This window comes from Labrus mixtus, chromosome 3 (genome assembly GCF_963584025.1).
Source record: "Labrus mixtus chromosome 3, fLabMix1.1, whole genome shotgun sequence".
NCBI classification, from domain to species: Eukaryota; Metazoa; Chordata; class Actinopteri; order Labriformes; family Labridae; genus Labrus; species Labrus mixtus.
This window is the reverse complement of record NC_083614.1, coordinates 18024517-18040884: the sequence shown is the minus strand read 5'-3', so window position 1 is coordinate 18040884 and position 16368 is coordinate 18024517. Positions and strand designations below refer to the sequence as shown.

The 16368-nt window shown below is 39.1% G+C and overlaps 1 protein-coding gene across 5 annotated transcripts in view; it reads left to right on the top strand.

The window, feature by feature from the left end:
• The window catches only part of elavl4 (ELAV like neuron-specific RNA binding protein 4), a 74043-nt gene extending 59006 nt beyond the window's left edge, over nucleotides 1-15037 (top strand). For 2 of the 5 annotated variants that reach the window (XM_061033484.1, XM_061033486.1), the window contains 3 exons: nucleotides 1461-1686; nucleotides 7012-7050; nucleotides 10329-15037. In XM_061033484.1, coding sequence (XP_060889467.1) covers nucleotides 1461-1686; nucleotides 7012-7050; nucleotides 10329-10656 — 593 coding nt within the window. In that variant the 3' untranslated portion in view covers nucleotides 10657-15037. Of the gene's footprint in view, nucleotides 1-1452; nucleotides 1687-7011; nucleotides 7051-10328 lie in introns of all 5 variants that reach the window. The other 3 variants (XM_061033485.1, XM_061033487.1, XM_061033488.1) reach the window with 2 other exon arrangements.
• Nucleotides 15038-16368: the final 1331 nt, after the last annotated feature.

Below are 16368 nucleotides of genomic sequence, written 5' to 3'. Positions count from 1 at the left end.
AACAATGTTTGGCTTTCAAAAAAGGAGAATTTTATTTTGTAGCCTTGCTAAAAAGGTAAATAACCTTGTGCTGCCAGTGTCCTGGAGAGAAAGGGAGAGAACAAAAGGGGGGGTGAGTCGGTCAAGGTGTTTGTGGGAAATAAGAATTCAGGAGAGCGAGCTACATGAGACAAGCCAACAGGAAGTATAAAAAAGAAATGGGCAGAGGGATGGCATGTACAAAAATGTGGAATAACAATAGGGGAGTTTTTATATGTGAGAAGGAGAGTGCACACAATAATGCTCAAACACAAAATTCCCCTCTTTCTCGCTGCCTCTCTTTTATTCAGTCTCAGTCACACAGACATGCTTGTGTGCACACAGTATTATGTAAATAGTCTCTTCGGCAGAGTGCTGCTGTCACTGAGCGAGCATCCTCTGGGCCATCCAGGCTGCCTCATTAAAATAAGGCACAGCATCCATTAATAGATACCAATGTGCACGTTCACACACACATACACAAGCACACACGCACATATTTGTAAATAAAAAATAAGTCAGTAACACACACAGAGCATTCACAGACACCAATAAAGGACCTCCCAGGAAGCACAACTCTAAATGTTTCTCTCAGGTGGCATTCAAAAAATGTCTCCAAGGAAACGGCTCAAATGTCACAGAACAATGCATGAGGAGTGTGTGTGTGTGTGTGTGTGTGTGTCTGACTAACTGGGACTGGAGCTAGCATGAGGGAAGGACAGACTGTGAAGCTTTAAACAGAGGACCAAAGCCACAATTCACCAGTTTCTGCCCAGTTACAACAGGACATATCAGTCAAAGAGCATTATGTTTAAATTGTGTAAAGATGATAATTAATAAAGTATCCTCACTTATGTAAGGGGAATTTATAAGAATGATAACATGAAACAAAGTGGCACCGAAATGATCATTTTATCCGTATTATGTTTATGTTTTGGTTTATTCCATTATTTAAGGAAAACAGATTTATTCCTATACAATTTATGCCTTCTCAATACTGATACCTAAACTATTAGATGGTCAATACCAAGTTCCCCTACGATTTAAGCATCCAAAAATACAAACACACAAATGTTTACAAAATAAAAAATACAACACACAATAGCTAGCACACTGGTTTGTGATTGACAGACTACAATGTATCTGAAACCAAATGATTTCAGGGGGCTAATTGTTTATGGGTCTGTGTCTGTCGACAATAAGAGATACAGAATCTTTGAAAAAGAATCAACGGCTGATTCCAGTACTTGTATCAGTAAAGGAAAACTCTAATAAAAACTGTTGCTGCTAAGTGCTACAGTCTTAAAGGTACTTTGGACCTAAAATAGTGAAACACATTGAAACAAATGAGCACCATACAAATGTAATGAGCATGACAGTTGTTTTTAAACCCTGTGAAGTAAAAGGAGCCTGTGTTTGTTTATGATCTGCTGGCCCCGCAGGTGGCTCCCGAGGTGTGGGCTTCATCCGCTTTGATAAGAGGATAGAGGCGGAAGAGGCCATCAAGGGCCTGAATGGACAGAAGCCATCAGGTGCCGCTGAGCCCATCACCGTCAAGTTCGCCAACAACCCCAGCCAGAAGACCAGCCAAGCCCTCTTGTCACAACTCTACCAGTCCCCCAACCGCCGATATCCGGGCCCTCTCCACCACCAGGCTCAGAGGTTCAGGTGAGTGATGGGACGGGCAAAGCAATGGTTACTGAGGAGGAAGTGGTGCAGAGACATCATAGGGAGGTAGAGGGTTCAGGTTGTTTTGTCAAAGCTTGGAGATTATTATTTGCCATTTGATATGAAACAGTGTAGTGTGTAGTTGATTCAGAGTTTTCCAACCTTGGGAGCTGACTTGAATTCATTTGATGACCCCAACAAGAATCCTTAATGAAGCAAATTGAATTTCTGCAGACTCCCAGTCATAAGTACATAAAGACGTGCAATAAAAAACATCACGTTCTTTGATTAATAGTAAAAAGGTGAAGGTTGTGAACATAAAACATTAGGTAAGAAGATTTTATGATTTACTCCAGCAGACAGCAGCTAAAGATTATGCTTTTGGGAAAAAATGATGTTACAATCAGCTTAAACAAATTAGCATTTGAATTTCGTTTAATACTTTGGAGCCAGTTTAACCATTATGCAGCCATGACAACCTATTGTTCATAACTTCAAAAACAAAGTATTGTGCATCAGTTTTAGTTCTAGTTAAAGACTCTGGATGTGTTTTCCTTCAGGGTAACAGTGGCATGAGAAAAGTGACCAAATAAATCACATTTTCTTTAAAAAATATGTTCAATCACTTTAACCTGATGGTCAGTACAAACACCAATAGCATTACTACCCAGAGCCTGCGGCTCCTCTCACTGCTTAGCTCCAATCCAGAACATTATGATGTAACAAAATGAAACCCAAAGTGACCCAGATATAATGAGAATTACAATAAGAAAGCAGACACTGGGGCCATCTGCTCAAAAGGTTGGAATTTCCAATTTAAGGATTTCAAGTGAGGAATAATGGAAAGCAAGTATGGTGTATTCAACATCAAAAGCAACAATTTCAAAGTAAAATGGATAATCAATAGGTATAACGACAACAGGTATGACTTTATATGGTGCCGGAGTACTTTAGAAAGATTTTTGAAAAACTTGATGTTTTGATCTTCCAGTGTGTTTGGTAATATGTAAGGTCAAAGAATACTATTATTGTTGACATGAAAGATTTAATGTCCTTAATCAACAACTCAATAGTAATTATTCTTGATTTAGGTGACCGTAAATTTAAAAAAGAGAACACCTTTTTTCCTAACTACAAGCCTGATTTGGAAAACATTTGCACCAAATGCAATTCCACTGTTCGAACAGGGGATGTAACGCCTACACAATTGGAGCATGAGTCACAGCCATGTCTGTGTACAAACAATGATACAACTTTTCTCATCTGAACATTGATTTCAGCAAACACATCCCCCTTCTGAACAAACAGATGTTAGGTGTGCACCTGGTGCAGGTGTCAATACAGCAGACCGTGTGAGTGCTCTGTGTGGGTCCACCCAGATCAGAAAGGAACTGTTCAGAAGAGACTGTGGGGTTCTGTCGTTCACAAATATGTATTTCCCTTCATTTCATCATGCTGCCATTAAGCCAAAAACATCTCAGAATATTCCCTGTGTGCCTGGGCAAAAACATGGATTTAGATTAAGATATTATAAAGTTTTATCAAACAAAGGACATATAAAATATTAATCACATATTTTGCTTGATACAGGTATGGAGGAACTGAACCATTATAATGAACTTCTATTTGTCCTGCTCACTTTAAAAACAGGTCCAGTCTGGATAAACATTTGTAGGATGTACAAGACATAATCAGTATTAGATACTGCGCTAGTTCCACCCATAAAATACTAAAGTCTTAAATCCAGTGAACAAAGAGCAAATACAAACAAATGATGACCTATTTAATTTAAGGATTTGTGGTTTTAACCTCATTTCAATGTAATTAAATCTTGCACTTGTGAAATATCTTCAGCTTTCTTAGCTCACTTTGAAAACAAGCTTTTTGCCCAGGTCTGAAATCTCTACTGTAAGCTTTCATTGAACATCATATACAGTAAGTGCCTTACATACTGTATATGGCATCCCACCTGGTCATATCCTGTCACTCACTAATGACACAAACTATCTGTTTTCTTAAAATAAATGTAACATTGACACCTACAGAGTTCATGTTACCTTTCACCTCAACTACAAAAAAAACAGGACAAAAAACAGGGGATCATATAATACTGTGTTCTATCATCCAATCTAACAAGAGTGTTTCAGAATAGCAGACAGAATATGTGCTTATACAATTTCCTTTCTCTTTCAATAACGCTAAGCCGGTCGTGCTGTTTACTCTCCATCAAAGTCGGAGCTTGGAAGGTATTTTTCTTGTGGAGCGGCTTCCCTGGTGTGACACCTGAGCGATGTAGCGTGGCTGTGTGTCTGTGATACGCCAAGCCAATTTACAGGCTCGGCAGGAGAGCTGTCGCTTCTCATCACAACTCACAACCACAGGACTCTTCCTCACTGTGTCCCCATGCTCCTGCTCTCTGCTTCCAAGCCCTCAACTAAAACCTCGACACTTTCAAAGTTAAAAATGTGCTCGATGTGCACAGTTTCCTTTCTTTGAATCCTTTAAGGACAACACTGCAGACAAGCTATTTTAGCCTGAAACAACATATAATACAGCCAAAACTTGATCTATTGTTTGTACTGTCTTTGACAAGATTCATTAAATTGAAAGCTAAAATATAGATTTTCACTGTTAAAAAAAAATAGTAATAAATGAATGACTGAAACTAAATGAAATGTGATTTAGAGCTGAAAACAAAACATTGTCCGTTGTAAATCGTGCACTCAAGCTTGTTTAATATGTGTTACCAGTTTGCTGGTGCTTATCTGTAAAGTTGGCTAAAAAATGGATAGAGCAGAAAACACTACAATCCTGCAGCAGTTACAACACCTATCCTGTGTCACTAATTGACATGGGCCGTCTGTTACACAAGTGAACGTGTAATGTGCTTATTTGGTCCCTCTCCAAGACAGCAAACATAATCGACTCCAGTACACTACAGGAAGACCTTGATCCTGGCTCGTTTCCAGTCCTCTGTCGTTAACTAATGATACTAATTAGCAAATTAGCTCTATTATGTCCAGGGCAGGAGACAATTTTAATTGAAAAGATTTTTGTTTAAAAAACGAGGAGACAAGAACGCCCCTTCCTCTATTACCTTGCATTGAGCGAAACACAAAAGCCCTATTGTTTATATGGAGCTTGGAGAGGCGGTGTGAAAAGCTGGAGTGTTTGTGTGGTGAGCGTGCATCAGTGTGCATTCATACATGTGTGAAAGAGAGAGAGAGACAGAGAGAAAGTGAGTGAGAGAGAGTTAGCAGCAGGTTGTTTTGTTAAGACCCATCGGCCCGGCGGCCAGCAGATGTCTTTTCGTGCTTCCGGGCCTGGAGCGCCTGTCCTCTGAGCACCCTCTCAAATTGACTCATTTACCCACAAAGCAGCCTGCTTGTTCCCCTCAAATGTAATGGGCTAATTATAGCTTTAATGCTTCTATTAATTCCTTTTGCTACTATTTCATTGTTTTAAGGCTGCATTCTCAGTTTGTTAATGTTAAGAGAGAAAAGTGAAACAATGTGTGCACAATTTGAACACAGTCAATAAGTAAGGCTTTTAAAAGTGTGAAGAGTGAAACAGTTACATGAACTCGTTTAGTTGATTTGGTGATCACAGTGTGCGTATTGTAACTTTATTTAAAGGTTCTAAACATTGGAATACTTCTTCAATATTTGTATTAAAAATAACACAAATAAGAGCAATTTGTGAGCAGGTACTTTAAAAATACACAAGTTATTATAGTTCTAATTTAACTCAAGATTTCTTATTTATTAATTTCCATGGGTCCTGGAGTTTAACTGTCCCTGATGAAAAGAGTGCTGATGTGTTCTCTCTAACATGCAGGGTGGATTTATTGAGAAATTATAAATATAATAAAAATAATTGTTAATGTTCAAGTTTACAAGCAGTTTATTCAATGCAGTCATAATAATGAAGCTGTGTGTAACTCAAGAAATGAATAATGGTACATGTAATTGTAATTGTAGAATAGTTACCTGTATTATGTTGAGGTAAAAAAAAAAATGTTAAGTATAAACATTATTTAAAACTTGAAGGGTCACTCAAAGGTTTCAGTAAATACTATCCAGAAGTTATGTCGCAAGAAAGCAGATGTTGTTGTTTTTATTGGAAAAGACAAAGAGGAACAACCCTGATGGTCGTGTCAAAGTCACACAGTCTGTAGTGTTTTCAAGAGGAACGAGGCGTCACTGGCCAGCTGTTGCTCAATAAGCCGTGGCCTCTGTCCATTAGGCCAGAGGAGTTAATAAGACATGGGACAGGCCAGAACCAAGTGACAAATGAAGGTCATTGAGTCACCGAGCAGACTGCATCCATCCAAGAGGGCCAACATTTCATACTGCCCACAGGTTTCTGAAGCCTCACAGACACACACAACTTCTACTTGCTTAATAAACAGCACACACACTAACACACAAACTGGATTATCTTGGCAGACTGTAAGGGCTATAAACTAAAACTAGAATATTTCTCAAACCTAACCCCTTTTAACAAAGGAAACCTTCTTACTAACACTCAGCCATTCCGCCTTTCCTGATAGCATTCACTTCATGGCTAGTTTTACATTCACTTGTTCTTTTGTTAGTCCACCTCATAGAAAGAACACTAATCATCATCGTGTCTCTCACTCACCATCATTCAAATGCCAAACCATTACACTGACAGAACTCTGGATCATTTCCAGTCACCTCAGTTGTTCTCTCAATTGAGTTAATACCAATAATTGACAAAAGTTTATGAAGCAAGATTTTTTAGTAACCTCCATCTCCTTATAAACCATCAATGTGCCGGCATGAATTGTATGAATAACCCCATGCAATTCCCTGCGTGTAAAATAAGTTGATGATTTGCCTTTGGAGTTGCACTATGGAGAGCATAGCATACCTATAGAGCTATGCTATGCTCTCGCCCAGTCACCATAAGTGTTCTGTATGTGACTGTAAAACTGAAATGTGACCAGTCCACTGCTGTAGTCTTGTATAACTGTTCAACAGTATCAATTAGAGTAACATCAATGTGCCTGTAACACTCTGCTCCAGCAATAGCTAGTGCAGGGTAAAACGAAAGCCTCTGAAGTAGAACAGCAGGGGCCGACCAAACAAGTTCCTACCATACTGATGGTACTGTAGCTTCATTAAGTGATGATAGCATTTTGTGGTGGGGCTCCTCAGTGTAATGGGCCAACTATAGATGGGTTTGTTTGTTCTTGAGTGAGGAGGACCATGCAGTTCCTACAGGGACTTAACATTAGTTCCATTGAGTGAGTCGACCATCTGCCCACCATTAACCCCAGAACCCTCCTTCTCTTTACAGGCTGGACAATTTGCTTAATATGGCCTATGGCGTAAAGAGGTAATTAAAAACTTCACCCAATGCCAGATGTCCATGTTGACTCAATGATTTTTCAATATCCTTTTATATGTTCTTTTTTTAGTTTATGTTTCCTTGTATTTTTGCCGTCACTTTGCGTTTAACAATTCGTTCAAGGTCAACTGCATTTTTGGTTCTTTGGTTTGTTTTGTTTTTCCACGTAAGCTTGAGTTGGTTTTAAATCCCTATTGCAACTAGTAATGGTGTAAGCAAAAGAAAACACAAACGATCAGTCTTCTTTTCAGTGGTGATGAATTTACTTTGTTTTGATTATGACAAGTGCTGGTGTTGTTTGAATTGTTTTGGGTTGTTTCTGTGAACTGAATGGATTTTTTTCTCTGGTGTAAAACTCCTAATTTCTAGGTGTCTTTTTTTTTTTCTTTAACCGGATTCAGGTTCTCCTGCCTGTCACTGTCACTCTACAGCCTTAGCTTGGGAACAGTATTTCTTGAGCAGCGACACTTAAATTGTCACTGTGATTTAAGGGTATTTCCTCACTACACCAATGGAATAAATCCCCCTACATCCACTATCAACAACACACACACACACACACACACACACACACACACACACACACACACACATACACACACACACGCACACACACACACACACACAAACTTGGATTTGTTAGATTTACATCTGGGCATTGGACACCATGACTAAACTATAGATTGCCGTAATTTCTTCGCAGTAGTCGAGATACTGTATTGTTCAGGAAGGACAAGGGATAAGGCTGGATGAACCTGGATCCCTGCTGGAAACAGGGAACGCTGTTTCACTGCAGACAGCTCCAGCTTTGCTCGGCACTGCTCTGCTCGAATTCCTTCCTTTCGCCTCCATGTTTCATTTTGCTTTCTTGCTACCATAGGTGTTACATAAGCAAGAGCAGCAGCCACTGTGGTGATAGATGTTTCATGTGCTGAAGGTGGCATCTTGCATGTTGCAAGCACAGGGGGCACCATCTTAAGGCGGCTTAGTAATTCAAACAGAGAACAAGTATTAGCTTGAAAGAAATGTTCTCGAAGAAGGTTTCTCGAAATAGCTGCAATTTTCAAATACAGGAATCAAGAATGTAGTTTCAGGTTAAACTCTTCATCTCTACTAAACTCTGTGCCCTCACTCAGAGTCTTTACATAACTCTCTAAGGATTGTAGAGCTTATCATCAAGTTAGAAGTGCTCCTCAGTGATTAAGGTAAGCATTTGAAAGTCAACAGAAGAAAGGTGTTAAGAGCTGGCTGGAGCTGGTTGGCTTTACAAAGGACAGAACAGATATCTGGTCAGCTACACTGTTGCCATGCAACCCCTGGGCTCATCTGTAACATTGGTTAGTGTTGGGTCCCGCTCTGATGGGTACTCTCGCATGCACTTTCACACACATGCACTCACAGACACACAAGGGGACAGGTACATTATCTCCACATCCTTGCAGTAGCAGTGTAAGTGAGACCCCAAACCAGCACCCTCCTGCTATCATACAAACCCTCTGACACACTTCAAGTTTTTTTAATCACTTTTTTAAAAATCAAGACAGGAGATGCCTAAATAGATAGATAGATACTTCATTGATCCCGAGGGAAATTCAAAGCATCCAGTAGTAGGTTACAAAGACGTACATGACATTTGTTACAAATTAACCACAAAACCGACGCCCCCCTCCCATACATATATATTAACCTAAAAGAAATATTTAAGAATACGCTAGATGAATCAATTTTTTTTAGCAATGTTTAAAAAGAAGAAAATTATCAAAAAACAGACATTAATAATAACAAAGATTCTGCCTAATAGTTAAAGAAAATATTCAAACCAGACATTGAGACCAGAAATACATAAGACAAAGGGTTTTCAGCCTTTTATAGATCATTTTTAAAATGCTCAAACCCTGTGGTGATAATGAAAATGTCTTTGTGTCTCAGTAATATCAATTTATTTCCCTACAATCCATATTATCTTCATTGTACTGATAGTTATTATATCTTGTACTACTAAAGTACTTAAAGCATTTAATTAAAAAAGTCTAATTGGTGGAGAGAGCTCATATTGTCAATTAAGGCACCACCCTACTGTAGGTTCTTCTGTAAGGGTCCACAGTAACTGCAATGGCCAGGAGCAAACTCTACATGGCCAAAGTCATGCAGGAAGGTCGTAGTGATTGCCAGCCATATATAGTCGCTGGAGAGAGACGGGTGGGGGCCGTGAGCAGCAAGCAGTACTATCGATCAGTGCCACGAGCTCTGGAATAGAACAGAATAGAACACCCTGCAGACTGCGGGAAGAGTGGGAGGAATACACTTTGTACCTTAATGCCACTGGGCTGTAAAGTGCTTCCATTTTCCATTTAGTTTGCTCCCTCTTCCCTCCCTCCCTTCACCTTAAGAAGGCAGCATTCTCTGAGACAGCTGCAGCAAAGCGGAAATCTCAATTAAAGCATACTCAATAATGCCTATAGTCTTTTCTTGGAGAGAGGTGGCATAAAAAATGAACCTTTTTATCTCATTTACCTTTGATTTAAAAGTGGGGATAGTTTTTTCTCCTTTTCCTTGGAGCGGAAAGGCAATTAAGGGAAGTCAACTAAAGATTCAAATCTCTTGCATCACAGGAAAAAGGAGAGGATTTTGAGGCAAATGAGAGGAGATATAGCAGGCTGGTGTATGATCTTTGATGGAATTCTAGCAACAGTTTAATTCAACAACTTCCTGCAATTTAGCTTCTAAAGGAGCCACTCAAGGACACAAAGACATAACCTTCGCCTGCATCTCATTCAGCTGAAATATAGCCCAGCATGCCGCTCTGTCGTCAATCCTGATTGGAGTCCTTTCAGAATTGAGGAGCAAAGAGGCGTTTTATACCAAGCTTTGCAGAAACACAGAAACTTGTGCATTCAAACAATATCAAACATTCACACTAAACATCCATACATGCACATCTTATTACCTTAGTTATGCAGATCAGTTTCTGTAATTTGATTGGTAACTCTTTACAGCTAACAGTTTTATTCTGGTTATTAAATGGCTGTAGACTGTAGAGAGTTATGAAGTAAGAGCCAAGGTGGAGTGTAGATTTGAAGGGTGCCCGTTGTCCTCAAAAACTAAGATGGAGTTAGGTTTTTCACTGGTTTATGGCCATTTCATGTACACTTGTGGCAGACAATAAGTTCCACTGAATTACTTAATCTATTTAATAAACTCGCCCCTCTCTCTCTCTGTCTGTTCACTCTCCCTCCATTTCCCCCCCACCCGGCCTCTCCTCTCAGGTTCTCCCCTATTACCATCGACAGCATGACCAGCCTGGTGGGCATGAACATCCCCGGGCACACGGGCACCGGTTGGTGCATCTTCGTATACAACTTGTCCCCAGATTCAGACGAGAGCGTCCTCTGGCAGCTCTTCGGGCCCTTCGGTGCAGTCAACAACGTCAAGGTTATCCGCGACTTCAACACCAACAAGTGCAAAGGCTTTGGCTTCGTCACCATGACGAATTACGATGAGGCGGCAATGGCCATCGCCAGTCTCAATGGCTACAGGTTGGGCGACCGCGTCTTGCAAGTCTCCTTCAAGACTAACAAGACACACAAGTCCTGAACTCTAGCAGGTAGAAGCAGTTGCCCCGCGACCTTGTCTGCTCCAAAATTGCCCCGAACCCCCCCCAACCCCTTCCACCTCCACCTCAACCCATCCCTTAGCCCCTTCAGTCACAACCACTACCACCCTACTACAGCCATCGAACGCAGCAAACTCAAACTCCAACCAGAACACAAAGCAACCGACAAACCATCAAACAAATTGAACTAGAAATGGCTTATATTATAACTTTGGACCTATAAGCCAATGTTGCCTAAGTATTACAAAAATGAAATGATGAAAATGTTGATGAGTTTTTGGAAGCTCCTGTGATAATGCAGGCTTCTCTTTGTTGTATATTCTTTCTGTTTGTTGTGATTGTTCAAATGATTTTTCTCTTCTGTGTAAACAGTAGCAAATCCCCATATCCCCTTATTTCAGAGAAGAGAATGTCCTTTTTAGATTGAAACCTTTTCTCTGTCTTGATTCAGGATTAGTTTTTCTTTCGTAAATCCGGATCCACTGTCGTTAGTATTATATAAACCTCCCTGTTGGTGTTAGGGAGGGGGCTCTTTTTTAAAATTGGTGAACCACTCATTCATTTTTAGTGTGTATTTAAATCTTCCCCTTATCAATTATAAATGGGAATCCACAGTTCCAGTAACTCTAATGTCGAAAAAAAAAAAGAGAATTTCTAGCATTGTTTTTGTTTTGTATCACAAACAAAACATAATGTCTTTCCTCACAGGGGTTCAAGGAGATGGGGCGAGGGAGGGGATGGGTTAGCTTTCCTGATGACATGTTCAGTAATTTAAGAAAAAAAAATATCACTGTTGCCAAAGAGAAGATCTCTTTGCTTGAAAAAAAAAATGCGTTTAGAAAAAGATAAAAATAAAGAGAAAGAACATCTATTTTTATAAATGATAATTAAAATAATAATTATTGAAGAATTTTTACAAGAATCTGGATTTGAAAAAAGAGAAAAATATTTTGACTGGCTAACTAGGGGGGGCCGGGGCGGGAGGGAGGGGGCACCACCTTGTCTTGTTGTTATGCCGTGGTACTTTATAGGATCAAAGGTCGTTCGTTTTTTGGGAAATCCAAGATGGCAGCGATTTTGTAGATGGAAGGTTTTGTGAAAAGGGATGCAAACCGAGGCAGGTGATTTTGGTAATTTTTCACATATGTACTAGTGCGTAATTATTCAACAGCGATACCCAAAAGGGAAGGGAGAGGGGTCTTTCCGAGGCCTAACCATCCTTATAGTCCAGAGCCCAAAGCAAGAAGAACCTTTGTCCACTCGTTTTCCTGTTTTTGTCATCAATCAAAATGGGATCTCAGTAAATAGATATATACACATCTATCCATTTAGAGAGCATACTATACATTATCAATATCATTTTCTTCGCTCTACGTTTGTGAACTTACATTTGAAAAGAACTTCCTTTTAGCGATCAACAGTAGGTGCTATACTACATTATTCACATATCTTAAATATTCAAGTTTGTTGTTCTATGTGTTGTTTAAAGAAAAAAAAATACTTCGATGTTGGCATTGACTTGAGCTGCTGTTCTTTGTTTAATATTTGTTTATTGTTGGCTCAAAAATCTGGTGAGACTATTTGTTTGCTGAACAACCAGATTATTGAACTTGGGCCTTGTAAGAATCACTGAACAAACTTTAATTTTGTATTTTTCTGTTTGGCTTGCTGACTTTTAGGTTACTTGCTGAGCGTGAAACGTTTGTCAAAACTCAATGATGATTAGCTAGTTACGTTAGTCTAGATATTTGTTTCCTTAAAAAGGATCGATGACAACTGTGTCTTTCTTTGCTGTGTACAAATAGATGATATATATATATACATATATAGTCTACATTTGTTTTACAATATCTACTGTACTATATGAGTTGTCACTGTTCTTTTGTTTGAGCTTGTCTTTTTCATATGACAACTTATTATGAAGTGGTGGTTCAGTTACTTAGAAAAACTTGTGAGGAAACTGTTCAATTGTTGTCATGTTGCTTGTGGAGAAAAAAAAGATTTGGATTAACTTTCAGTTAACTGCCGCGGCAAAAGAAACCGAACAAAAGCTTAGAATATACCTGTATTGGTTTGTTTACTTATTTATATTTTATACTATTTATGTTTCTATTTATTTCTATTTATTCTATATTTATGAATTAATTATGTTTTCTGTGTATTTATGTATTTGTTTGTTTCATTGTCTGTGTATTTGCGTGATTCTGGTACAGGGAGGGGGCGTTTCTGAGCAAAAGGGAACAAAGCGACTAGTGGAGAGGCTCTTCCAGTAGTCCACTGCACTGAGAGAACTTTTAGTACGTTTGTGCTTTGTACCAATATATCAAAATGACAATATAAAAAACCTAAAAGTCAAGAAAACTGAAAAAAATGTCTGGAGGGTTGGGGGACGCTCTTCCCTTATTACTAGAAACAGTTACTCGCTATGCATAACCTAGTTAATAGTTCAATTTGCTATTGCTTTTTTCTTGTCTTGTTAAAATGAAATCTTTAGATCTTTTTCAATAAAGTTTAGTCTTAATAGAATGTTATAAACAGTCGTTCTGGTTCAATATAACCTGTGATAAGTTTGTGTAGTTCTAAAAAGCCACTCCGTCCACACCCTCCCTCCACTTACTACCGCTTTGTGATGAAACCTTATGCAAAAATGTGGGTCTGAAAGCATAGTTTTTCAGTTTCCAGTGAAACATTTTATATAACATTCAGCTCTTGGAGGCTTGGGCAGATATTCATTTGAAAAAGGAGCAAATGCCCATTGTCGTTTGAGGGTCATTCATTGCACTGGACTAAATCTATCAAAATCACCTAAGAGTCAACACTTATTTTTAAGAAAAATATTCATCATGTTTTCAAATGACATACCAACAAATCTTTAAAAAAAAAAAAAAAGAAGAAGAAATTGTTACCATTGCACACCAACTGTTCTTTACAGCAGTTGTTGCTATACTTAAAGAAGTACTCTGGAGGTATGAAATGAATTGTACTGATTCTATATTTTATATACTCTAATATGAAATATATTATATATTTTGAAAGGTGAACGGTAAGGGAATGGTTCCAGAAGTATAAATATACAGAATTGGATTTTTTTGTTGTTTGTTGTTAAGACTTGAAAACATGAAGGAGGTGTGTGAAGAGCATTTGAAACACTCAGACGCATGCTCGCATAAGTACATACTCCTCTCTCACACCTCAGTCATCTGACAGACCGGGTCATCGTTTAATCATCATTATTAACCAGTCATTATCTGCGCCATCCAATCACATCGTTTTCTGACTTCATAACGGCAACAAATCAACCAAAACGGCCACCTGTACATCCACCAACCAGACCCCGTCATGCTCCCCACCGCCGTCGGGAGCTTGAATTATGCAACGACCCCAGTAGAATGTTCTGATGTGTGAACTTATTTCCTACTCTGTGTGACTTTTGAACTCTTACGATGTGTGCCTGTGTTCAGCCTAGACCCTGTGTGCACAAGTGTATGCGTGAGTGTGTGAGGGCATGTGTGCATGTTTGTATGCATGTTTCTTTATGTAACAGTGTGCGTTTGTCCCCATATATTTGTTAGTGGGAAATACATCCAGGTGTGCGTATGTGCAGATAACACATATGTTAAATGTTTGTAATTATGTGTGTGTGATTGTGCATTTGGGCCTGTTTAGTGCACATATATACAAATGTATGAGTGTGTCTCCCTGAGTGAATGTGGCAGAGCAAGCAGGTGTGGTTGTTGAAGTGATGTGTGTGTGTGTGTGTGTGTGTGTGTGTGTGTGTGTGTGTGTGCGTGAAAGTGTGTGCATGTCAGGGTGTTTGAAACATGGGGCTGCGTCACCTCGCTCTTTGCCCAACCCCTATGGCTCACACCATCCCCTGTAGCGCCTTATAGTGGCAGCCTGCCAGTAGGAACAACGCAGCCAGTAGTGGAGGAGGGAAGGTGAACAGAGGAACTCGGCTCTTCTTGTCAGTTTTCATTTTTTCCTCCTGAGACGTGTTTGTTTACTATCTGAAAAATCTATAAACGAAATCTTTAAAGACAAAAAAGACGAAAAAATGTTCACGGGGCCCCATGACCGCGGCTCTCTCTACTCTCTCCTGCTTATGTTATTACTTAACAATTATCAATGATGATTATTATGATTATTATTGCTATTATTCTTAGTATTCTTATTCTTATTATTAATCCAATTACTGCGATGAATGACTTCATGTTATCCTTGCTAGTTTAGGTCATTTCTGAAACTGGAAACAAAAATAAAAATCTTGCTGTAAATGTTTGTTTTTTCTTTTTCATAAAACTGTTGTGTTTGAATTATTTGTACTTTTGAATGTTGGGACAATAAAATGAGGTGTTAAGAGCTTGGAGGTTTCTTGTCATAACGGATAAGACATTCTTCTTTACTCTATCATTCTGTTTTGTTTTTGTGAAATAAGGAAAATCAACAAATAATAGACAAACCATGTTTGCACCTGATATAATGCATTTTCACCATTGTGAAACTGAAAATCCTTTGCATTTAATCAATAATTTACAAGTCTCTGAGGGGGAAAACTGATATTGATAACTCCAGATCTAGAAAATGTATTATTATTTAGAAAATGTAATATATACGTTGCAGCAAGTCATCTTGCAGCCAGAGAAAATGTGAAAAGCATCCTTCTATTAAAGTACGTGAATTAAAGATTCCCAAAAGATTATCAACAGATTGATCAAAACAGCCTCCTGTGATGCAAAAAATATTTGCGGTCTAAGAGATTACTACATCTGTTCAAAAGCTGGCAAGATTTCAAATAAGTAATTCGACACGATTGAAGTGCAACAGTAAATCACAGAATTAATCTGTGTTCACGGTGACGTTTCAGCGGCTGAGGAACGATCTCGACTGTGAGGCAGTAACGCTGCAGACATAAAACAGGGCTGATCTCAGGCAGCCCTCTGAGGTGCTGCTGTAGGACAGTGGAGAGGAATCATGTAGGTTACATCAGTGAGATAACACTGCCCCCTGCATCTTCAAGTGAGTATCCAAGACCCCTGTGGCACCATCTCTCTTCGTGCTGAGTAGGATAATCTGTGGTTAGAAGTGCTTTGCATCTCACTGCTTCACAAAGTAAACCAAAGCTTAACAAACCTGCAGCAAAGAGAATAAGAATAATGCGGTAGTGTTCTTAAATGTAAGCATTAATGTCCAGTGATGTGAGCCCGGCTTTACAGCTTTATAATCAGAATCACTGCAGAGCATTACAGCGGTGGTGGAGGAGATAATGGCTCTTAGACTGTGATATGTGTGGCCACTCTTGTCTCTCCTCTCCTGTTGTTAGCAACTTAATGATCCTTCACACCCATCAAGGCCAAAGCACTAGACAGAGAGGACATGAGTCAGCGTGTGCTCTCCAGTCCTCTTTGAACTGACTCCTTGGTATGTTGAAAGGCACAGCTAGCTCAATAAACAACTGTTGATGATTAATAAAAGAACTCTGATTTCCTCTGCTGTGACTCAGACATTGGTAAAACGAAAATCTAGCGTGCAAAATCACAAAAAAAAAAATCTGATTCAAACAAGATGTTTACGTTCCAAAGGAAGCGACAGAGTGCTTGTTACATGAGAGTTGTTGGGTTTAATATGGCTCACTTCTCACCATAGTCTGTCTCCAGGTGCAACCATATGATTCTGCCTCTCAGTTTCTATATAAG